Source organism: Phallusia mammillata, chromosome 8 (assembly GCF_965637545.1).
Source record: "Phallusia mammillata chromosome 8, kaPhaMamm4.hap1.1, whole genome shotgun sequence".
Lineage (NCBI taxonomy): Eukaryota > Metazoa > Chordata > Ascidiacea > Phlebobranchia > Ascidiidae > Phallusia > Phallusia mammillata.
The window spans coordinates 3,918,369-3,943,300 of record NC_137259.1 but is presented as its reverse complement, the minus strand read 5'-3'; the positions used below and the strand labels follow the sequence as shown (position 1 = coordinate 3,943,300).

The following is a 24,932-nucleotide window of genomic DNA, read 5'->3' as shown; positions in this document are numbered from 1 at the left end:
AGGTCCTACAGGGTTACTTGAAGGGGGCCACGAGGTCGAAAAGTTACTTTTAGGGGACCACGGTCCACGAAAGGTTGAGAACCACAGGTATAGATTATGCTAAACGTATGGTCTTATATTCGTACCACAAAAAACATCAACAAGATATTTCCAAGGTTTTTAATCAAAGGTTTCTGTTTCTTAACAACGTGATTCCTTAAAGTCAAAAAAACAATGAGAAATATATTTTTTGAAATATTTGTCAAATCATCACTTTGTAGCCAGTGAATTCTCCACAGCTTTCATTTTCAGGATTACGAGCAATCCATACTGACATAAAGGGAAATAGGTTTGCATGTGCAGCACCTGCTTTCAACATAAAAGCCTACGTATGTTTTACGCAACCTTTGCAGGTGCAATGACGTCATAATCTGTCCAAGACCTGTATATAAATCATGAAAACGCAGACGATGCTTGGTATTTCGTTAAAAGCAGGAATCTAGAATTGAAAGTGGATAGACAGTAACATTATTTTGGTAAACAACAAAACTAAGTTTGTACAGGAGTATAATGCAAGACTAAAACAGCTTTAATTTGGGCCCGACTTTACATTTATATCGTAATTTAACGTTGGTTAATGTAATATTCGGGTCCAACTACATTTGCTTCTAAAAAGTCTGGTTCGGACAAGGTTTAGGGCTTATACTTTTGGATTCGTACCGGCTTCTGGCCCGCTTATTACTCAGCGCAGCACATTGTTTCATAAGTTAAAACCGCCAACGTGTACCAAAAGTAGTCATATGTTTTCGAAAAAATGCCCCATTTTATCGATATTAGATAAAAAAATGCAAATTTATTTAGTCTGACCATGTTGTTATGGACTTAAGCCCAACTTTTAAAAACTACTATCAAAATAGAAGATATGCGCTTTGTACAATTTACCAAAAGTTTTATGTCCTCTAAAACTGGAGTAATCGCGTGACGTTAAACTTTCACACAGTCGTGTAGATATTTTGCAGCAATAAGTGTCACTGGCAAGTACATAAGAAATACTAACAACCCTGTCTTCTACAGCTGACCCGTGTTCGGCGTCTGTCTAATCCAGGGCTGCACAACCTGCAGCCGCGCTGAATTTATGCGATCGTAAATAATTTCAATAAATGTACTACGAAACTCTTTTGATAGATATGTGTTCAACTAATGGTATAAATGTTTCATTTGGAGCTGGAAAGATAAGCCCTACATTACCAGCTCATTAGCCATATTGTGTGCAGTCAGTGCGAGATGAACACGCAACAATGAATAGATGGTGACTTTATAAACCGTCAGGACCGATCGCCAAATCGTTTAGCTTAATCTGTGGACTAAGTTGGAAATCTATCCGCCCGTAGGTAGGATAATATGAAATAAATCGCATTTCTTTAAATCTGTAATGTTTGGTAAAATAAGGACCGTTCCTTTTTGAAGACAGTGCAAATAATCATTACATATTGTAATTAAAAAATGAATTGCTAGATCGATTTTTTTGACCAGCCAGTCATAAACTTAATAGTCTTTTGCCTTTTTTTAGGGAGCAAGTGCCTGTGAAAAATTCATTTCCTGTCAAAGGCTTCATTATGAAATATCGTAATTCATTGCACAGATTGGAATACGAGCAACGACAAAAAGCGTTATAAGACCAAAACGAAAAATAAAAGCCCCTTTTTCTAATTACCGGTCTATATTAACAATGAAGTATGCAGTGGTCAAGATATCGTAAGTAGGCTGCAGGTGACTTGACATTTATGCGCAAGCTACACAAGATACATACATCGTAGACCATGTATAAAGTTTGTTGAAGATAGTTTAGGGTTAGTTTCGTAGTTAAATCGACTCGTTTAGGTCAGATTGATAAAAACGGTAACCTAAATGTTACGAGTTCCCAATATATCAGCAAAGGTAAAAAAACATTTAACAATACTTTGAAAAACAACTTTTGCAGTACATGTACCAGTATTGTTTTGCTTTGTTTACTAATTATTATAGTTGTTTTTTTATCGTTTCTGGAGAAAGAATTAAATGGCGCAGTTTCGTTTCGAAAAGACAGTCCTTAACTTTACTATAAGCAACAACGACTACGATATTTCTACCTCTAACACTCCAACGGAGTTTTCCTGTGGTTACGAAGATTATGAGGACGTTCTTGGGCCATCAGCAGTGGTAAGAAACGTTTTTGGATCTTGCGGCACGAATTTTTGTATCTGTAAACAACTAAATCATTGCATATATTCTGCGTTTTTTACAATAGTTGAGTTTTGTTGTTGCTAATTTTATGGACGAATATTGCATTTCACATCTGCTAATTCGCTAATATGAAAAGCTTGTATTTGGCCAATGTATTAATGCGGTGGTTTAAACTTGTACAAAAGTTGTTACATCTGAAACACGTACAAAACAAACTAATTCCTATACCTCAAACATCAAAATTACAACCATATCATACCGTATCTAATTGTGGGGCTTAAAGCTATTTTTAATTCATGGATGTATACACTGTTAAATAAAAAACTTACAAAGCATAAATCCGTTCAACAGCATAGCATGCAATATAATTTTTTTGGCATTCTCATGCCTGTCTGCTTTTTTACAGAAACTATTTATGTCTGTTTTTTATACAGCGAAATATATATTTCTGTTATTTAAGAAAGGATGTATGCTTTGCAGATGGTTTACTATCTAGTCTGAATATTTAACTGATTCGAAACAATTGCGAATGTTTCTTTTGCAATTTATTGTATGCGGGAGATTTCTTCCACACAAAAGTGTTCACTAATTTAGCAATATTCATTTGTCTGCAATGTTAACGATTTACTAGTTGGTCTTGACTTGTTAGGCAAGTGGTATTGGTTCCCGAACATTTACTTAATGTAGTGCAAGTACAAAGGCAAAATGTATAACGATGAATTATATGTAGAATTATTTATAATTTGGAAATACACGGTTGATTAATAATGATGATATATAATTGCGAACAAAGGAAAATATCGATTTGTTGATGAAACCACGTAATTCTTGAATTCATCCTTCACAAATCCGTTCGATTGTGCCGTCACTCCTAGTGACGTTTGACGCAACGCACAAATTGCGCATTACGTCATAGAACTGCTGTCGGCGACACATGTGGCCAGGTGCTGCAAATTGATGGATTAAAATGCTTCAATTGTAAGCCCTTGCGTACAAACCCTTATGTTGACAATATGAGTTGATTGGCTAGCGTTTTACGAAGGCATTTATGTTAGGGTACGAATTTTGGAACAAAATCGGATGCCGACCAAAAAAGTATGTTGAAAATAACCAGGTAGCAAACATTCAGTTGAGTTACTCTGTAGGATTTGCCATTTTTACAAATGTACTGTTTACGCTGAAAAATTTATTGCCTATCTTGTTTTCTAAATTATGGGTTTCAACAACAAGTTAACCTGATTACGGCACTTTAAAACACCTTTACCAGTGTGTAACCTACACAAAACACCCTTTGCACGCAAAAGGTGCATCACATGCCTAATAACCTTGTACCTTTATCGCAGACACCTGCTGTAACATTGGCAGTTTTACTCATCTTGGTAATTTTGGTGGGAAACGGGATTATCATCACTGCAGTTGTAAAATATCCGAAGTTAAGGACAGCACAAAATATATTTTTTTGTTCTCTTTCCATTTCTGATTTCGCTCTAGCGATTACCGTCCTGCCGTGCAGCGTTTTAAGAGAAAAACTTGGATATTGGCCACTTGGTTCCTTTCTATGTAAGGTGAGGGTTTCCGACTGTGGTATAAGTATTTTTTTTTAATATACAGCTGGTTAATCTCTACTATATCTCTATATGTTGGAATATCTAAAACACAAACCGCGAGACAACATGTTCATTGTTAAATCCAAAATTAACAAAAAATTTAGACAGTACCGCTGTTGTGCAACACATCGTCGACTTGACTGTTTTATGTCGAAATGTTTCAGTCACCACTTTATCAAAGAACACAATTTATTTCGAGTTTTTGTGACGTCACAGCTAATATGACGACACATGCTCTTTATATGACGTCACAAGAGTTTCTCAATCATTTAAACCAGGGGTGTGCAACCTTTGTTACTGTGGGGCCAAATACAACTGCCAAACTTGGATCGCGGGCCGCACCTGTGTATAACACAAGGTGATTTTACTTTGTAGCATACCAAATTTGCTTAACTACAAGTAAAATTCGCATTTGATTCTAGCCACATATTGCCAGGTCGCAGAAAAATAGTATCAGGTGCATTAATCTACTCAAAAATACATAATATTTGGACTCGTTTGGCAGTACATTTGAAATCCAAGGGTCTCTGCGGGCCGCATAACCTTTATTCAAGGGCCGCATTTGGCCCGCGGGCCGCAGGTTGCACACCCCTGATTTAAACGACTGCAATTACAAAACTTGGTGTATTTATCAATTGGATTAGAAAATTGAAATGAATCTATTTTGCAGGTCTATCTTGCTATCGATATTTTTCTGTGCACGGCTAGTATCTGGAACTTGTGTCTAATTAGCATCAATCGTTACTTTGCGTTTACCATGGGAATCCGATACAGGTATAGTTCAAACCAAGTATTGCACTTCATAGCTCCCTGAGGATAATAATAACATGTGTTTATTACAACGTTATAAACCTCTTATTGCGGGTCTTTGTGATTCGATAATTGCATATTAATTCAATCGTCTCCCTAAGGATAATATTAACAGGGTGTTTATTACAAAGTTGTTAACTTCCACTTGGGTCTTTGTGGTTCGATGATTGCATATTAATTCAATCAGAAGATACAATAGGCACCCACAAAAAACGGTTGTTACTTCATTTAGGTAAAAAAATTAGTTCATTTAGGTAAGATAAACTAAACTATATATACACTTGGTAAAATTGAAACTTTCCATTGAATTAGAAAAAAATACGAGATTTTTTTCAACCATGCCCCGCTACTTCTGTTTTTCTACTTTTAATTCCAATTTCCTATACCATCCAATCTTAAATCTGGACTTTTTACCGTAAAACAAAGCGGCGCTGTACACAAACAAGCCACAGAGTAAACCTAGAGCAGGGGTGGGCAACCTTTGTTACTGTAGGGCCAATTATAAATGTAAAAATTAGATCGCGGGCCGCACATGTGCATAACACAAAGTGATTTTGCTTTGTTTCTTACCAAATATCCTTAACTACAAGTATAATTCATTCGTATTTAATTCTAGCCATATTTTGCCAGATCGCAGAAAACTAGCATCAGGTGCATTAATCAGCTCAAATATAGGTAATAATCGGACTCGTTTGCCAGTACTTTTGAAATCCAAGCGTCTCTGCGGGCCGTACAACCTTTAATGAAGGGCCGCATGGGGCCCGCGGGCCGCAGGTTGCCCACCCCCTACCTAGAGACTTGTTTTGACCCCGCTTTGAAAATGTAACCTGAAAGCAAAATTACCAACAAATTTGCATTTATATGCGGAAAATCTCAGGTTCACCTGATACAAGTTTTTTGATATTATTTGATAGACGCATGTGTTCCCATAAGCGAATTTTTGGAATGGTGGCTGTTGGTTGGATTTGGTCTGGAGTTGTTTCCATTCCTGGTTTTATTTTTTCCAAATCCTTATCTGACGAAGGAGTAAGTACTTTTTCTCAAGAGTCCACCATTATTAAGTAACTCGTGCATATACCAGAACGTTGCATGATTTTTGAGTTCGTTTTTTGCTGAGTTTCTTAGTTTGTTGGGACTGATCAGGCCATTCTAGTGATTATTAATTGCTCGTTGAATTTCAATTCAATTCAATTTTTTATTTGCCACGCTTTGAAATTAAAAAGATTGCACAATCAATAAAAGATTAACGCCGAAACGAGATTTAAACGCACATCCCTGTGAGAACAAACAGCTTATAGTTAATCACTTATGGATTTATTATGTTGATTCGGAGTCGCAATCGGGTATCTTTTGCTAATTCCTTGCTGTGTCAAAATGGTAATGACGTCGCTTGTCAACGTTTTCGTGCGTAAGTATAGTTTATGACAGATGATTTTATTGGCAATCAGAAAACAGACAGATTCATACGTGTTAGATGAGTTTTGCGAAATATTATACATACATAATAACAAGCTAAAAACCAGCAACGTATATTGTATTATTTATTTCGAAATATAATCGCAAATCGTTTGGCGTACCATAAAACATTACCTCGACACGGGTACCAGGGCATTTCGGCCCCTGATTTAGTCCAACGAAATTGTAAAACTATTCAAACTGCAATTTGCGCACTTTTTTTAAAGGATCCAACGGTTTGTTCGCATTCGAACGAGATGTGGTACATTCTTTACAGCGTATCTGGTTCATTTTATGTTCCTTTGGTAATCATGATGGTGGCATATGGAAGGATTTCTTGGCTGCTCAAGAAAATGGCGGACAATTCCCAGGTTAGCCTATGTTTGTTTGTTTGTTTTATTTTTATCATCGGTTGATGGGCGGCAACGCCTGAATGCGTACAATGAGTCCTCATTTCGACCTATTAGTTCTATGAATGCAGCTGGTGTAAACGCATAGACCAGACGTTCCCAACCTTTTATCGACTAGTTCCTCACTTCACAAACCAAAACATTTTCTTTTTTCCCCAATATACTGCATAATAGATGCTAAAACATACAAAGATCATTTAAAATTGGATCTTATCAACTTCACCGGTTATATTCCCAAGTGTCAATCTGAAAACAACACATACAAATTTAAGTAAATTCCTCCCTTTTTTGTTGGGAACCACCGATATAAGTTCGGCCATTATCCAATTCCAGTTTGTAGAAAATATACTCAAAATCTACATCTCATCAAATCTATTAGATGTCACAAATGACCATAAACTACAGCTGAATATCATGTAATGCTTTGCTTTTAAACATTTAAATAACTCTTTATTTTTTTAGATTCGAGAAGTAACGTTGCAAAGACAGAAAAGGATACAAACTATGACAGGAATAGTATTGGGTGCATTTATCGTCTGTTGGTTTCCCTTTTTTCAAACCTACGTGATAACTTCGTTTTGTGCCACTTGCTGTGTTCCACCCCTGCTTTTCAAGTTTCTCGAATGGCAAGTGAAAGTTTTAATCCAGTAAAAAAATTGTTTCTTACACGTGTTTATTAGACATTCGGAAAAAAATAAACAGTTCTGGTGTTGATAAACAGTTAAGCAACATTTGCAAATTCTTTGTTTTTCTAAAATGTCCCCATTTATTTTGACGTTAGCTACCGAAATTGTTTCATTCTTTTAAGTGGATTTCACGTCAAACTCAAAACTCATTGATATTTGCATTTTATTGTATAAGGTTTTGCATTCAAAGTGCGTTTTTGTCTTGAATATTTGTGTGTTTTTAAAGTCTGCAAATAGTTCTTCAATTTTAAGTTTCTACATGGTACAATTTTAATTTTAAAGTTATTCTATTTTTTCAGGTTCGCGTATTGCAACAGCGCAGTAAATCCATTTATCTACAGCTTGACGAAAAGCGACTTACGTCAACACGTCAACATCTTATTGCGCAACCGAGGAACTGTTCTCCTTGAACTGGAAAGAGCAGGCCAAAACCAGGGACCAGGCCAAGTCCCTGTGGATGAAGAGGAACATCTAAGTGAGTCACAGAAATTACAAAGTCTGTAGAAACTCTTGAGTATGAGTTTTATGATTCCTAAAATGTGAAATGCCAGTTTGGTCATTTCGCAAAAATCTTGAGCAATTGCCGTCCATGAATATGTTATTAAATCTAAACAAATGTCTCAATAAACGAAAACCGAATGTATAAACCAAAAATAGGTTCACTGTTGTCGAAAGCTATGGGCCTACACGCACTGGTGAGATTCAAATTTTTCATCAACCGGTTCTATCACAAAAGTCATATTTTACATCGGGTTCTGTTACAAAATCCATTGACAGTAATCAGTAATGCTAACCGGTTCCCTGATCTCGGTTCTATAGAACCGGTGCGAACCAACCGAATCCCACCACTGCCTACACGCGATTTCTGCCCTGTTCCTTCCGCCCTATTGTCCACATTTCTTACAAATGTCGTTAATTCGTTTCCAACTCTGTAGTACGTGTATTTCATTCTAGACTTTTGACCAAGTAAGAACTTAGGAAAATATCACCGTCAGCAATAATAGCGCAGAGACTTGCCAGAATAGTTTGTAGGACCAGTGTTTTTTTAAGGTGTTTTGGGGGACCGAAACGGTCCCCCAAATTTCTCCAGCGGTTTCCCAAAAAGCAAATATGGCTATTTTTTGGTATTTAAATGAAACACTTGCGGTCTCTTAAAACTACTTAGCGGTCACCCAAACCAAACCTTAAAAAACCCTGTGTAGGACTATCTTGGAAATTAATTGTTTGCCACAAGTAGAAATCAAACACAATTTATTTAAACTCAGTGACCTAAATACAAACATTTAGATTTTTCTAGTCTGTGCCTTACCATATGAGAATGCTTGAGAGACAGGCTTGATTCGGTATGACGCCTTTAATGGTCCTGGTGAACTATGATTTCCTAAAAATATTTTTCGCAGGAAATTCACTCTCTTTTCGGTCGTCCTTGTTTTAACTAAATATAAGAATGTAATCGAACATTAGACACTTGGTGATCAAAATCATATTATAACATACCACAAACCCCGGAGAAAGAACCACTTTTATAACCACCTATAGCCACAAGTGAAAACGTGCCACTATAAACATGAACTATTTATTTTCACTACATACAGATTCAGACGAGTTGAGGGAAATGCAAAGTTTTTCACGACGTCAAGCTATGGTGAAATTACCACGAATTGCATGGTCAAGTGATGGGTCTAATGCTTTGTCACGTGGGGGATCAAGCTCGGTTAGAAACAATTTTGGCAGTCTGAGAAAAATGAAACTGCTACGTAAATATAAACTCAAGGTGAGTATTGTGCACTGTCTGCTGGTTAAAATTCATTTTGGCCCATCAAGTTTGCGTTAAAGCTCTCCAGTTTGCAGAAATCAGGCAATTTATGTGTATTTCCATAACCCCGCTGTATTATTTTGGACACAAAATGAAGTCTATGAGGCTCTAGAGCAGGGGTGGGCAAACTTTTCAGTGCAAGGGCCGCATTCAAAAGTTCCTAATCTTATCGGGCCGCATAGTATTTCACCAACAGCCACCGATTACTTACCTGTTTTTTTAAAATAGCTAGTGTAAAAATTAGGTTTATATCATGTATATACGATTCAAAGCCGTTTAAAATGCTCATATTAATAATTTCTAACTTGGTGCATAAGTTTAGCTGAACTGAGCTAGCTGTTTATGACGTCATGATCGGTATTGTGACGATTGCGGTGCCCGTTTTTTCGCATTGTTTGCACACAATAAGCGGTTAAAAACCCTGGCGTATGTGGTTCTTAGGCCGGTAATCTTTTTTTCTGTCTCGCGAAATCTGTTTTTGGCAGTTTAAAAATCAATATATTTGGCAAAATATTTTTAGTTACGTCATGGCAGCCTGTACATGTATTTTAACATACATGGTCACGGCCGCACAAACTCGTCTCCACGGCCGCATGTGGCCGTACGGCCGCAGGTTGTGCACCCCTGATTTAGCCCAAAATGTTAGCATAGTATATTTTCAGCTATGTGGAAGCCGCTTTTAGTATCCATCTTAAGTGTGGTGTGGTTTGTGTTAACGACTCTAAAGCCGTATTTAATGTCCGGTTGCAATGTACTGCAACGACCTAAACTTGATCCAAAGTGACCAAAGTTTTGCCGTCAACAGTACAAAGTGGGCTGTATTTGAAAACGTGAATAGCTTTTACTTTTATCGAACGAAGAAATTGTTTTAAGTGAATATGTGCATGATAACGTGGCAGAAACAACAGGTTAAAGCACGTAAACATCCCCGGTAGTTTTTAAAAACTACGCCTGTGGTTATAATACTATTCAACGTTGCTCGGTAACTTTCGCTTTAAAATTTCCCAACATTTGGCGGGCCGCATCAACTCCTTTGCCGGGCCGCATGCGGCCCGCGGGCCGTAGTTTGCCCACCCCTGCTCTAGAGCCTAGCTATCTCGTAACAATAAGTTGGTTAATTTCTATTACATGTAGACTTTGGTTGTGTTTGCCTAAACTTTGATTATACTTTAACTTAAAAAGATTAAGAAAACTATTAGGTTAAATAGTGACTTACGGTAATGCTTTTTTGTTTTTTAACCATCTAACTTGTGCAGGAAAACTCAAGTCACGAAGGCAGCAACGAAAAATCTGAGTCTGAAAACTTCCAAGAAAACAAGAAGGGCAAGAAACCTGATCCAGCCGAAGCAAAATCTGTGAAAGGTATGTTTATCGCGAACTAGTGTTTGTCAAACCCGAGTCTGAGGTCTCAAAGTAATCCTCAAATTGTTTTATTTGTCCACGATCATTTCACAAATTAAAATAATATTTTGCACTGTGCTGTTTTTGTTACTTCTTAATTCGTAACATTTTAAAGCAAAAAGCATTGCAAGTTCACTGATCGTAAAAAAGAACATATAACTTGGCTTTAATCAATTTGCAGTTTGCAACACTGCGTATAAGTTGATTATGTTCAATTATTCCCTTAATCCAGTGATTCTCAAACTTTTTTTGTTGCGACGCCCCTGGAAAAGTTTTCCGGACTTGCGACGCACCAGCAAATAAAAGTTAATGAGGAAACTTAATTATCAAAGTTGTGTTTATTGCTACAACAACAAAAAGTCATGAAACGGAACTATTCTGCGACGCCCTTGGAAAATTGAAACGACGCACCAGGGCGTGCTGGCGACGCACAGTTTGAGAACTACTGCCTATTTTTTGATTCTACTTTTTTGCAGCAACTTCCCCATTGTCATTGATTTTCGAAGAGCGTGATAAAACAGAATCTTTTATCAGTCGATATCCGCATGAGAAGGTAAAAAGTGGTTTAGAATGCAATAGCTAAGGGTGCTCAAAATTTAAATGCTTATTTTGATTCCTTGATTGCTAGTTTACCAAAAAACAAATTTGTTAAATCAAAAAAAATGCAGTAGCCTATTAATTATCAAAAATGTCTAAAAGAAATACTATAACTTAGTTGAGTTTATTTTGCTCACTTTTTTTGCTTATAGAACAGTAGGCTTATGTTGCAGTCAAAGTTAAAAATTGACAACAATGGGTTAGTTAAATCAGGGGTCGGCATTCGGCAACCTTTTCTGCACTGCGGACCGTTTTTGAAACTAAAATTTTATCGCGGACCGGTCTTCAAAAAACTACAAATATTTAGCAATAAAATTGCTTAAGTTGGTTTATCATCCCCAGGATATATGGGCAAAATGTTTTTTAGCATTTAACCTGAAAAATTGTACGGCCCGGTAACGAACTCCTCGCGGACCGGTACCGGCCCGCGGACCGGCGGTTGCCGACCACTGAGTTAAATAATGAACCAAAGATGCCATTTGGATAAAATATCTATTCCGTGACCTGAAACTGACTGATTTTGTTTTAACCCAGGTTTCTACTGTCAATTGGTGTCACTGTTGTACAATATATATTGCAAACGTATTCAATTTTAAAATATTGGCTATTCTTTCCTTTTAAGACGAGCGTTTTTACAATCAGTGGAGTTCCTGGAATGGCCGAAAATGGAGGATTGTCGAATTTTGGTCGAAACGATTCAGGTACGATAACAAAATATTACTTGTAAAATCAGATCACCCTTTATAGAAAAAAAACTGCCTAAGTAAAAGTAATTTTTTATCAAGAAAAAACATTTTACCAATGCTCTGCACAATTTTGGGTTATTAGTACAGATTGTACATTGAAGAGATAGGTTAGGCTACCTATGAAAATTGCATTTATATCGTTTAATGCAGGGGTGTCAAACAGGTGGCACGCAGAGCATTTGAAATGGCACACGAACTTTTGCACATTCAGATGGTACACATTAGGTTTTGTTACGCAATTACATTTATTTCTATCGATTCTTCTTGGCCTTGATTCTAACTCCAGTACAGATTATCAGTAATAAAGTTACACAACCCACTAATTAAATTGATCGTTTCATGACAAAAACTTAAGCCTTGTAGCAAACTATTTGTATCTAGCGTCGCATAAACAGAATAAAAGGTTTCTGGAGTAGCAAAAACAAGTTTACTCGCATTTCACGACATATTTTTTTCTAACCATATATTAGGGTTCTACATACTAGCCAAATATTTGGATTGAGCCCCTACGTTTAAGACATGCTTGGGAAAAAGTACCAAACGTTGGCACCCGAATATATTTTTTCAAACCAAAATTGACACGGCGGTGTGTTCGAGTTGGACACCCCTGGTTTAATGCCACCTTTTGCACCAAAACAGAACAATTGACAAAGGTTTCCGACCTCTCTGAAGAAGTAAAGACGAGACAAACAAGAGAAAATGAAACGCAAAACCAAGAGAACCTGTCATTTTCGGACCAGCAAACGACAAAATTGTAGCTGGTGCTGTTATGTTCCAGAAGCTGACATGTAAAGCGGGTGTAACTGTACGTTTTAAACCACCTCATGTCTCTACATCGGAACACAGCCGGCTAGCATAGTGGAGTGAATGGACCACCGAAGAAATTTAGGCTTACCTTGGACTTTGAAGATTGGTTTGTTGACCAGCAAGGAACTTACCGTGAGAAACTCTTGGATAGATACGACATTTTTGTTGCTATCCAGAACGCCTAAATGCGCTTATAAGGATCTTTATTGTAATCGCAAGAAAATATAGTTAGGAACCAAACAAAATTAGAAAAACATACAAGATCGGAATTAGTACTTCAACGCAACCGATAGCCGCCCATATCACTTTATCGGAACCACTCTGGGCTTGAACTGCTGGAAAAATGCAAACAAAATATTCCAAGTTAGACAACTGTTAGCAACCAGTGTAGCCACATGACTGTGCATAAATCACTTCACTAAACAAAAGGAGCCTTGGACAAGAAATTAGGAACAGTAGCCAAAAATGCTCAGCACCGATTCCAATTGCAAATGTGAGATTTACGGAAACAAATGAAACAAGAAACTGGATTTAGAGCTTGGATTCAGGAACTGGTTCAACTTCTCCTTGGTTGTCGCCAGCATTGTACTCAACCCAGTCCCTTGCTATGGGGGCTGACAACATGGCATCTGACAAATCAAATGCATCGCATAATTGGAGAGAATGTGGTGCAATTTCACGACAGGATTCAGCAGTTGCTTCGTTGACCTGCGGAAAATTGAACACTTTACAAATTTTAGTCAATACAAGTTGTTGTTTTTTGCTGGTTGCAAGATACCTAGCGATAGTATTGCATTACTACAATCACCAAGTCGGAAATAGCTGCGCAACGTTGAAACATTATGGAGAGCAAAAAAACGCCAGGTTAAGATCGAACTTGACGCAGCTTCACTGGTTCTGGTATACGTCATGATTTTGTGATTTTGCGTTACGTTTTGCGAATTGTGTTTAACACTTTGGGTGGTGTACAATTGTCGCTGAATTTAAGGTTAGATTTTGTGTTGCCAAACATGCACTCTTGAAAGCTAATCTGTGCTTTTTGTGTGACAAACAGGGGTTTGGTCCGTCTGCATTAGGTTTATGTCAAACGGGCAAATCACTATTATACATGAACGTATGCCCTTGTATACTATTTTTTACGTTCAGTGCCAAGCAAAAGTGAAGGTCAAATTTAGTGAAAATTACAGTAAGAAAACAACATATTTACGTATGTAAGTGATCATCATTTAGTTCAAAACCAGCCTATTTACACTATAAAAAGGAAAATAATGGCATTTTCCCCTAGATGTGTAAAAAATTGCAGTGAGTTTTTACAAAGCAAAAAATGAAAAAAATCTGAATAATAAAAGAAGAAAAAAAAAAACGGTTCAAAAAGGATGGTAATGCCACGAAGGCATTCAAACACAGATGAATTTATTTAAGGGTATGTTACTAAAAATATTGAAAATCACTGATCTATGGTTAAACCACGCATAATTTCCTGAAACAAGGATTAACATGAGATACATGCTTACTAATTGAATATTCTTATAAATAGCATGTTATTGGTAAGCGTACCAATTTAGCTGTAGCAGGTGTCATCATTTCATTGGCTGCGAACCAACCCAAATCTCCCAATACAGCATCAAGGAGATAAAGTCTTCGCAATTCCTTCAAAATCGGTTTGAGAGACGGATCGGTGTCAGGCGAATCAATAACAGCTTTTACCCTTTCGCTAATCAGCAATTCTCCATATGCATAAGCCGCTCCCTGGTAAAAAATGAATTATTAGGTCGCGGCTGTAAAGTATTGATTGGCGAGATCAATCGAATAGAAATGTACAAACAAGAGGGTTTTGTTTCAAACTTTAGTTAAACCGGATTCGGTTAATCCGGATCTTCGCCTAATTCCGACAAAACTTGAGGTACAAATGATTTGTAATGTGGTAAAGCTTTAACTAATCGACATCAGTTAATCTGGATCTTCGTCTAATCCGGGGATATTTTTGTGGTCCAATCGGGTGCGGATTAACCGAAGATTACTGTATGTATATTATATCGTTTCACATAGAGGCTACCTTTTGATCGGATTACAATGTATTCCACCACTTAAAACAAAAGAGTTTTAATTATGTACTAACAACGACCTACTTTAACCGTAGACAAAAATTTATTTGGCAATTTTTTTAATGGTTATATTTTGTGGATTTTTTTTCTCCGCGCTTTGATTTATGTAACACTTTTCTCTACCGGTGCACAACTCTAACTACAGCGTGTTTTCTATTGTAGTGATTTGATTTCTAGTGTTTCCCAAACTACACTTTATTAATCACCTCAAAAGTCATTATGTATCAAATAATTGATTCTATAAAGAAAGTATTACCTGGACCAAATCGCTTTCCTTAAGCATCCAAGTTTCAAAAAGCCCCGCTTTACCAGCTTGCATAAGTTTGATCGCTAATTCTGAAAACAAGGTTGTCTCCCGAGCCTCCAAAAGAAAATGCAAGTAATCGTCATTGTTCAGATCTGTAAGTAAAAATCACATGACTTTTTTTCGGTTCTTACGTCATAAGGGTGTATGGGCTACTTCACCTTCTGGGACTGGAGTCAGCTGCTTTGGTTGGAACATTCCCAGTTTTTCTTTAGCCACTTTCTAAAAAACAATATGATTGGCATAAGTTTTTTAACACAAAGCTTCTTAAGTGACCAAATATCTCCAATGATTTGATTCAGCGTAATGAGCCGTAGGTTGATTGGAAACAAGAAAATATTTGGCCAAAAAACAAAATCTTTGAAAGAATCAGTATAAAACCACTTGGTCAGTTTTGACTTTGAAACACTAGTGCTGTGTAGAGTAACCTGCTATTTTGACAAATATTACAAGTAGGTATAAAGGTCAAATATGGCAGAATAACCAGTTTCATATACCAGAACACACAAAAAATACAAACTTTCGCATTTCACCCAGATTGGACACAATTAAACAATTTGAACAAGAGTACATTGCTACCATTGCAACCTGATCATTAATTATTTGGTATTTTACCATTAATGTCAATTCTATAACCTTACAACTTGTCTCTTCAACGTTGAGTTTAACTATCATTTCGGTTGAGGATTTACGTAAAACATGAAAGTTTGACAAACCTGCATAAGAACACTGTTGTCACCTTCGGCAGTCATAGCGGCATGAGCTGATCCAATAAGCGCACCGAAACGGTTGCAACTTAGGTATCCCTGAGGAAATAATTTGTTTGAAATCGTGCAAGTATCAAAATCAACAACAAAAAAAGCCGCTAACGAAGCCGACGTAAACCATACATTTAAATATTAATCCAAAGGGTTTTAAGATAACGAACGCTTGTTGACCATAAGGCACTGGTATGCTTCAAACCAGCTTTTTTGTCCTCAATTGGTTCGTGTTTTGGAACATCTTAGTCTTAGTATTCAATCTTTACTTGTATTTTCGAGTTGGTGCAGTCGTTGTGACCGCATAATACCAAATTATTTGTCACTGAATAATGGACGAAAGTAAGACAAACCAAAAAAAGACATAAAGTGTTTGAAAAACAACTCTCTGTCCCCACCTAGTGACTGTTTGGTTCTTTGTTGCGTGTTAAACGCAATGGCTGCAAGACTTTTCCCTGTGTTATATTTCGCACAAAACAAAAAGTCAAACGCAGCACCAATAGAAACATGTCAATTTTCACGCTATTTGTTACGACCCTAAGCTTTTTGTTAACCAAAAACGTTTCTGAATACGATGATATCACAATTTTTGTAACTTTCGAAAATCTGGTTAAATGTCGACGAAACTTGTATGGCAATACTACGCAACATGCAAAAAAGCAAAATTACACACCTGGCCTCCACAGCGCTCTCTAGTGATGTTCGACACCTTTCCAACATGCCAACCAACAAGAGCCTTTATGACACAACAATATATGACAACTTTCGCATGTTCAACAGGATCTGGGTTAGTGGCGTTTGTCTGTGCGGCCCACTGCTCTTTCACGTAATCTAGTGTCAGGTTCATGGCGTACGTCCTGGCCAGAAGAGGCAGCAGAGCGCGTTGCTGCAACTGGGAGAAAAAAAACAGTTGAGAAAAATTAGATTACATAGCCAAAACACTGTTACAATGGTGAAAATGTTGAAATTCAATCAGTGTCTTTACAGTTCTAACATTCAAAACCCCAATCACAAAACTTAGGAAACCAATGCTACAATCAGTTTTTATGGCAAAAATGCAGTTTAGACGTATCACCAGTGGCGCAACTAGCGGAAAATTAGGGGGGCAGGCAACGAACTACCAATACGACTTTCCCAAAAACGATTGAATTGCTAAGTGCGTATCATAGGTTGATCGAATGGTCCGACGCGAATTTACACTAATAATCTAAAAAAAACTGGGATTCGTCGTTGGATTGGACCAGTACGGCTTCGAATGCCGTAAAAAAGTAACACTTTTAAGTCACAAAGTCCATTGTGATAGTATATTGACGTTTTAAACTTATAAGGCATTGTTTCGTAACAAATAAACTCGTTCGATAAACACGCCGATAAACATTTTTTGTGTGTGTTTACATGTGAATACGTTTTCAAACAAAGATCGTTGTTGCGGTTATTTAGGTTGTTGTATAAATACATCGCAGAAACTTCGTTTTTACCATCGCAATACATGCCGATGAAGCGATTTACTGCTGTGCCGGCGCCTTGTCCTGTCATTTGAAAGTTATTTTTATCTTTGATGCGAACGAACGGGTTTTCGGCGCTGCAAGAGAGCCGTTATACGCAATAACGTCGATAGAAAAGGGACCTGGCATGCCGACTAACCTGCCCCCCTAGTTGCGCCCATGCGTATCACCATGTAATGTTAAACTTTATTATGTGCACAGTATTGATTGATTGCACTACAGTTCATTTTGATTCAGTTTAGCTGCTCTAAAAAGTGCTTCTTTAACTTTTTTTATATGCAACTTTTTTTTGCACTGAAGAACTATTAATACCACCGAGCAGGTGTGAAGGCATTAGGCAATATCTTGTTATTTACATCCCCCACTGATGACTGGACACAGATAACAGGCCAGTGTTTGCTTGTTTTTAACTGATTAGCCGTTTGGAAATGGCATTGGGCCACTGCTTAACACTTGAAAGCATTGTCAGAAACATCAAGTTGCTTATGAAAAGCAGTAATAATATACCTGATAAGAAAGAATTGCGGTGTCAGATTTTCCCTTAGCACCAACAGTTAATCTTGTGGCAGCATATCGAAGGGCAATGGTTAGTGCAGCTTTGCAGCCGCCCATAGACATGGAAGCAATGCAGATTCGACCAGACAGCAACTGGTCGGCCACAACTAAAAACCTGGCACGGTTACTTTTGATTGAAGTACTGAATTGTCCATCCTCAGTGACATCCGAGTATCTGAAAATAGAGAGGTCAGTGATTTGGGAGATAATATGCTATCTTTAATTGTTCAAATGTAATCAACATGATTATTGAACAGCTGGCTGCACTATTACATTAAAAAGTTGATAACAGACACATTAATCTGCTCAGCAGCAAGAAAAATTAAAGGCACTCGCTGTCTCGGTTCCAAAAGAGTTTAGCAAGCACAGTTCATTCAATTCAACATTTGTGAAGAATGCAACCTTTGTTTAATGGTTGCATAAGCCTGTTGTGAGAACCCAATTGCATAAACCTGTTGTAAGAACCCTATTTATTTTTTTACATTAAAAACTTACCTTGGAACACTATATACGGATCTGTTCATAAGTTTAATAGTGAAAATAACGGCGCAAATAGACGTGCAATTGATGTAGCCTTCATATCACTGATGATGGCATGAGCATTTGCCGAAACGTTTGAACAATAAAGCATGTCGCTTTTTACGTCTATTTGGGCCGTTATTTTCACCAAAAAACTTACCTGTTCAGAAGATTTTCTCTTGGGACACGAACATTGTCAAACAGCAATTTTGCATTGTCCACACCATTCAGGCCAATCTTATGCCCCATGTCTTCCACACGCACACCTGGCATTACTTTCATGTCCTCATCACGAATGCGAACAAGGATAGCATGGATTCCTTTTTGTTCGCCCTCAAATTCAAGCTACATCCACAAAAATTTTAATGTAAACTGATTAGATTTAGTTACACTTTGGAAAAAGGGCAGATTTGCCCAAAACACAGCCACTGTAAAGAATATGTTATTTGCCAGAAGTTACCTACTTTAAAAGTTACTGTTCAAAATGACAATGTGACATGAGATATAAATGTCATAAATATATGTTGTTTAATATAAAACTTGAAACCAGATGCTGTAACACTGGCAATAGAATTGTAATTCACATTCCAATGGCACAACTTTTAAATTGCTTACTGTGTAGCCTAGAATTGAACATAGCTAATATGTTCAGTACACAATAAAAGCAGACTTTGGACTGGGTATCACTTTACAAATACATCCCTTCCTAACAGTGCAGCCAATCACAATAGCTGATTAGCCAGGTATAAGCCTTTGCCATACAAAGCTTGTGTAAAACATTCCTTACTTGAGCAAAAACTATTATGTGTTTTGCATGAATTGCTCCGTTGGTGATCCAGTATTTTTGAGCAAGTGTAGTTGGTGTGTTAATAATGAATTCTTGGGTCGCCTACACAGAAACAAAGTTTTAAAAATTGCTGTTAAAGTTCATTTTGACAGCAACCTGAATTGCCATAATTATTTTAGTTATCTACATGCAAAATCAAACATCTTAAACATAACTGTATTTAACAATAATTTTATTCATATAAAAGTCACACACAAAATTTTTTGTTGAAAAAAAGAGTTTAATTTTTACAAATTTTATTTTTAATAGCATTTTACTTTGTCGTATACTGCGGTAGTTTCCATTTCAACTGCATTATTTCCATATCCCAACTCTGTGAGGCCAAAGCAGCCAATATCATGCAAAGTGTCAATTCCTGAAAAAAAATTAACAAGTCATATTATGCATTCAAAAACACATTATAAAAAATAAATAAAAGTTAGATTGTACTTCACCTTTAACAAGTTTGTCATGGTGCCTTTTAGTTCCTAGCTTTATGACAGTTCCTCCAAACAAGTTGAATTGGACCTGAACACAATGTTTAAGATTAAAAATATTTTTTGAGATCAACAACACATTGACTTACAGTCATTTTTGTAGCCATTGCTGGATCAATTACTGCTGAGATTTCGTGAGCTGCAAATATTCTGAGTGGGTTGTGCCAAAAATCGGTTACTGAAATAAAACCACCCTAAAAATATTAAAAATGTTGAATGTTAGGCATGCTTTGAAAGGAAATAGTGCAAAAGCTGATCATATGAACAGTAATATGTATATTTGTGTATAAATGAAAGCAAATTTGATCATTTTAGTTTTAATAGTATAATTTTATGTAAAATAAGAAGCTTCATTAAACAAAAAACTACTTTGTCAAATGTTGTGCAGACAAATCCAGTTAATCGGATACTGTTAAATCACAAAATCTAGTTAATCAGATACCGTTGAATCATAAAAGCCAATTACTCGCATAGGAACCGTAAAACCGTTGCCTATTTCTTGTTTAGAAATTGCAAAAAGAAAAAATCTGGTAACTGGTTACACATTTAATAAGATTTGTATGTATGGTGTTAAGATTTAAGAATTTAAAACTGAAATTAAATTAAGTATTGGCTACAAACAGGGTTGCCATCGACTTGAAACCAAAAATAAGGACAACCGACAAATTTAATTTGTATGCGAAACGAAACAAGCGTTTTTGAACAAATCTTTGCATTTATACGAGTCATGACATAATATTTGTAATATTTTGGCCAGAAACAATCTGTTCCATGTTCGTAGAAAATACTTAGTGCATCTCATGACAGCTCAGGTCTAGAGTTACTTTTACTTAGCAAGGACTTGACTCTAGTAATTGTTGTAAATAAGACAAAATAAGGACTCCAGTCAAAAATATGGACATTTCTTAGAAATAAGGACAACGAACTTTTCTAAGACGTAGCCCTTCAAAATAAGGACAAATCTTAGAAATAAGGACGGTACGGCAACCCTGGCTATAAATCTCAAATTAAGTATTGGGCTAAAAAAGTCAAAAATTAAGTCAAATATTTACATCACAAATTCTCTGGAGCCGTTGTAAAGCAATGTCTCGTTCTTCCGCCAATGAAATGTTATATTTGGGGGTCATCACTGGGTCACTCATGAAACGTCGAAACTTTTTTCGCATCTCATGATTGTCGTGATCCAGCAAATGTGTCATTTGTTCTTTGTCAAAAGAAAGATTTGAGCTTGCTCCACTAACACTTTCCCATTTACCCCTAAGAAAAATCATTTGTTATACATGCTAACCCTAACAACTTATACTTGAGGTAACATCTTTAAACACAAAATTAAATTGCAAAACATATAAAGGCATTAAAAAAAATCAAGGACATCAACCTGTCTGCCACAAGTTTGTCACTAACATGGCTTTTTTCAGAACATATTTGAACACAAAAAAACATAACAAATGATTGCCAACATAGATAATATTGCAATTATAAGAAGTAATTCAAAAATATTGTCCATAATTTTTTTTAGAAAACTCCTGTCGTGGGTTCGAGTCCCACCACAGGCTAGATTTTTCTAGCGTATGCCTTGCCACATAGGAATACTTGGTGACAGGCTGATTTGGTATAACGCCATCAATTGACCTGGTGTAATTGTATCATAGTTTTTTCTTATGACATAACACACAAAGAAGCCTCGAAAACTAAACAAAAATTAGATTACGAATAGGGATGTTCAAAGTAGAATAACGAATCCTTTGGGTAATTGGAACCGATATAAATGTGTGCTCTCGTCGTTGGCAAAAATGTAAACACATGTGTTACGCTTTTACGTCGACGCCCGGTCATTGTACCGGTTGCAAAGACGTCAAGTGCATCGTCGCCGTCAAATCAGTGAGCGCCATACAAGTTTTAACGCCAAGTCACGAGTCGCTATAACAACGCCATAATGACGGTTGTGCGTTGGAGGCACAATTAACGATTACGCATCTGATCACGTGTTTATGCTTATGCCATTAAATGACATATCGGCGACTTTTTGCAACGTCTTACCAGCATCTAATTGTTTTCAACTTTTTTCCGACACAATAAAAATTTAATGGGCATGGCGTTAGGCAGCGATTGGAAGCATGGGATTGTCTGTTAATATCGCAAAAGCAGTGATGGAATCCCATAACATATGACGTTTGCATTATTTTTTAACCCCACACAAACATAAGAATGCAGTTAGTACACGCCGCAAAGTTCACATTTTGTGTTGCAAAAACGCTGGTAGTTTAATTGGAATTCAAAATCACTCAATGTTTTAACATTGCTAGGGTGCCTGTTTTTGCAGTTGTTTTAGGTTAACAAACGTTATATATTAGTACACTAGGGAGTCTATGTCAGTCCTCTACCATCAACAAATCAAATTACCACAGCATGCTTACAACATAGTTACTTCTACTGAAGGCAATAATAATCACTAAATAAAATTGTAAAAGTTATTTTTTAACCTTATGCTAATTTTTCTGGCTTAGTGGCTTTTGGGTCATTTAGTTTCAATGCAGTTGTGCAAAGTTTTTTTCCCAGTGTTTTTCTTTGTTTTGGTTTTTTTTTACATTATAAATGAAAAATATGTTTTATAATGTATTAAACTGGACTACTTTAGTTGTTGTCAAGATTAATGATTGCTCAGTGAAAAATAATATAAGAATTGGATTCGATATTCTAGATTCGCATCAATTATTCTAGAATACCCAATTATTCTACTTTGAACATCCCTAATTACGAATTTCACCACACCTGATTTCGTTTGGCGTCATCTTGTTGTTAACTTGACTTGAGGCCGCAACGGCGCTGGCATGTAAACGATGTTCGGTAGCACAACGGAGGGCAGAGCAATTTTTTGCGTGACAGAAAATGCGTTGACAGTTGACCAGTTTGCTCGATGCCATGTTTGCAAATAAATGCTTCAATCCAAATAAGCTAGATCCTGTAAAAAGTATCGTTAATACTAGTGCCTATATAGTTAATGCAATCAGCCAAATGCAAGACTGGTTAAGTATTGGTTTAGGTTAAACACAAAACAAAAACAGGCAAAGGTGGAAAACAACTGTAACACTGCTGCAACTCAAAATTTACTAAATCTTCAGCCCGTTCCCGCTCCCTCATCCGATGTTCAAGTCTTTGCTCAGTGTCGTATGAGCAGAAGGTAAATGTAAACTATTTTTTGAATTACTGAACAAATATTGATGTTTGAAAAACTTATCGCTATACATAAGGCTTAGCATCTTTAATATTCCATTGTGTAGGTTATGTTACGTCTAGTTTTGATCTAGTTTGTATTTTAGTTACTAGTGGCCCACATGTGAAAGAAGTCTAGGCACCCGATCCGTCTGGAAGTGCCCGATTAAGATCGGCTGTGTTACGCAGAATAATGCGTTTCTTATCGGGCGGGATTAGAATCTTTAGAACCTGTGTTATAACACAGCCCGATTGCGGACGGTTTTATCGGTAATGGCAGTGGAGCATTAAATTTGTTTTTTATTGGCAAATATTATTTTTGCTGTGATAATAATCGCAGGTAAATTGAGTTTTATATCAAAATGGCAGTTAATTGTTAAACAGCAAGACAAAAACAAATGCATTCTAAGCTGTGAAATGAATATGTTAAACACTAAAATGAGCCAAGAATCAATATTGAAGTACCTGATTGGCATCAAGGTTCTGGCAATGAAGCAATGCAAAGAGACCTTTCAGTGAGAAGAATTTCCAGTTCTTACCTTTATATGAAGCAAAGTGAGGACCAGCACACTGTCATATGAGGGACTTGTAGATTGGATTTGAATTGAAATGATTCACAGTAAGTGGCTGCCTTGTTACTGCCTTTCTAAACTCAACTCTTTCTGTATTTCTGGCTGATGTTATTTTGAATTTTAGCACAGTTAAAACCCCCAAAATTGAATATTAACTCTGTTTTATAACACTTGACTGCTTATTGGTGACTAAACTCAAGCCTCTTTTGTTTAACCCATAATTGTCAAGTCAAATGAGCATACACTTTATCTTTATTTTTTTATTGCAGTTCACCATCTGGAAAAATGTTTAAAGCTTGAAAAAATCAACAGGAACATTCCATATCAAAAAAATTGAAGAAAGTCTTTCATTGCGGAAGAATTTTGTCAACAAAAACAGCTCTCTCTTAAAGTGTCAGCAAAATCATTGATGTATACAACCTGTTACTTGCCTCACAGGAGAAAATTGTATGTCGAGATATGCACCACATACTTTAGTTTTACATGAATCAAATCGGAATATGTGTTATTTCTTTTCCACTGTTCTACCTGCCTGCAAGTTTATTTATTAGTTCTTATACCCAAATTAAGAATTTGTATTCAAACATTTGTAGGCGTTGATATTATTTTACCTCCATGGTGATTATGGTCTCATGTAAATTCTGAGAATGTTTTGCACTCTGATGTAGAATCGGACAGTAAAAGTGATTCATCAGACATCAATTGAGAACCTCTAGTTTTGACCAGTAGTCTGCATGATAGCATGTTGTAACAATTGTGTGGTTCAACCTCATTTTCACATGATATCCGGTTTAATTTTCTTGATAATTCAGCAAATCATTACATTTTCAGCTGTACAATATTGTTTCACCTTTTTGTTTTATTTTAGTCTGTTTACTTGAAGATCCTTGTTTAGTATGTACTATGTACTTGTAAATGCAGGTTTTAACTGACCAATCAACCAATTGCTGTGAATGTAATTATTTATTCTCTTCCCATTTATTTCTGCTTTCATATAACTATGGGGCTCAACTTGAAAATGTTGAAGTGTGGAAATTGGGTTCATAAGGTGCTTTTTCCATCAATAAAGTGTTGTCCTCACTGTGCATTTGGTGTTTCATCATTTTCATTAGTACAGGCTTTAACGTGTTTGAGACCACTAACGGCTTGAGGTATATGGAAACGGTTTTTACACGGCAACTCTAAACAAGATTCAGCAAACGCTTGCAAAATATCGTTAAAATCTGATCATAACGTCGAAAATGAGGGGCGCACATCATAAGCGAATACATGGCATAACCGCTTTAAAAATGATTTTTGCGCTGTCGAATTATGTAGCCTATAAAAGCTCCAGATGACAAACGGTTTAAGGTAAACGCAAACGGTTTTTACAGGTCAACTCTAAAATACATCTAGTAAAGGCATACAAAATATCGTTTAAATCTAATCATAACCTCGAAAATGAGAGACGTGCATCATAAGCGAACGCAGGGCATGACCGCTTTAAAAATGATTTTTGCGCTGTCGAATTATGTAGCCTATAAAAGCTTCAGATTTTAAAC

The 24,932-nt window shown here is 36.5% G+C and overlaps 2 protein-coding genes and 1 long non-coding RNA gene across 4 annotated transcripts; 2 read left to right on the top strand and 1 right to left on the bottom strand.

Annotated features, from left to right (window-relative positions):
• The first annotated feature begins 888 nt into the window (after positions 1–888).
• LOC145204347 (putative G-protein coupled receptor No18) lies at positions 889–12,683 on the top strand. Of its 2 annotated transcripts, none has more exons than XM_080076857.1 (13): positions 889–1,366; positions 1,550–2,178; positions 3,546–3,767; positions 4,480–4,583; positions 5,534–5,645; positions 6,302–6,445; positions 6,947–7,110; positions 7,470–7,645; positions 8,766–8,944; positions 10,243–10,348; positions 10,864–10,940; positions 11,607–11,685; positions 12,370–12,683. In XM_080076857.1, the coding sequence occupies exons 2-13, from the start codon at positions 2,038–2,040 to the stop codon at positions 12,486–12,488; spliced, it is 1,623 nt and encodes a 540-aa protein (XP_079932983.1). In that variant the 5' UTR covers positions 889–1,366; positions 1,550–2,037; the 3' UTR covers positions 12,489–12,683. The 2 variants fall into 2 exon arrangements, with proteins under 2 accessions (XP_079932983.1, XP_079932982.1); XM_080076856.1 differs by having other exon boundaries at positions 889–1,370.
• Positions 12,684–12,723: 40 nt separating this feature from the next.
• On the bottom strand, positions 12,724–22,607 carry LOC145204346 (uncharacterized). The gene is made up of 14 exons (XM_080076855.1): positions 22,379–22,607; positions 20,659–20,863; positions 19,696–19,800; positions 19,565–19,637; positions 19,388–19,485; positions 19,071–19,172; positions 18,444–18,628; positions 17,717–17,939; positions 16,378–16,596; positions 15,663–15,752; positions 15,108–15,168; positions 14,899–15,041; positions 14,095–14,286; positions 12,724–13,245 (listed from the first exon to the last, which is right to left on the bottom strand). Exons 1-14 carry the CDS (start codon positions 22,528–22,530, stop codon positions 13,069–13,071), a joined length of 2,025 nt encoding a protein of 674 aa, XP_079932981.1. The 5' UTR covers positions 22,531–22,607; the 3' UTR covers positions 12,724–13,068.
• A 168-nt stretch (positions 22,608–22,775) lies between these two features.
• LOC145204348 (uncharacterized) lies at positions 22,776–24,476 on the top strand. The gene is made up of 2 exons (XR_013853473.1): positions 22,776–23,438; positions 23,661–24,476. It is a non-coding gene; the product is annotated as an uncharacterized LOC145204348 (long non-coding RNA).
• Positions 24,477–24,932: the final 456 nt, after the last annotated feature.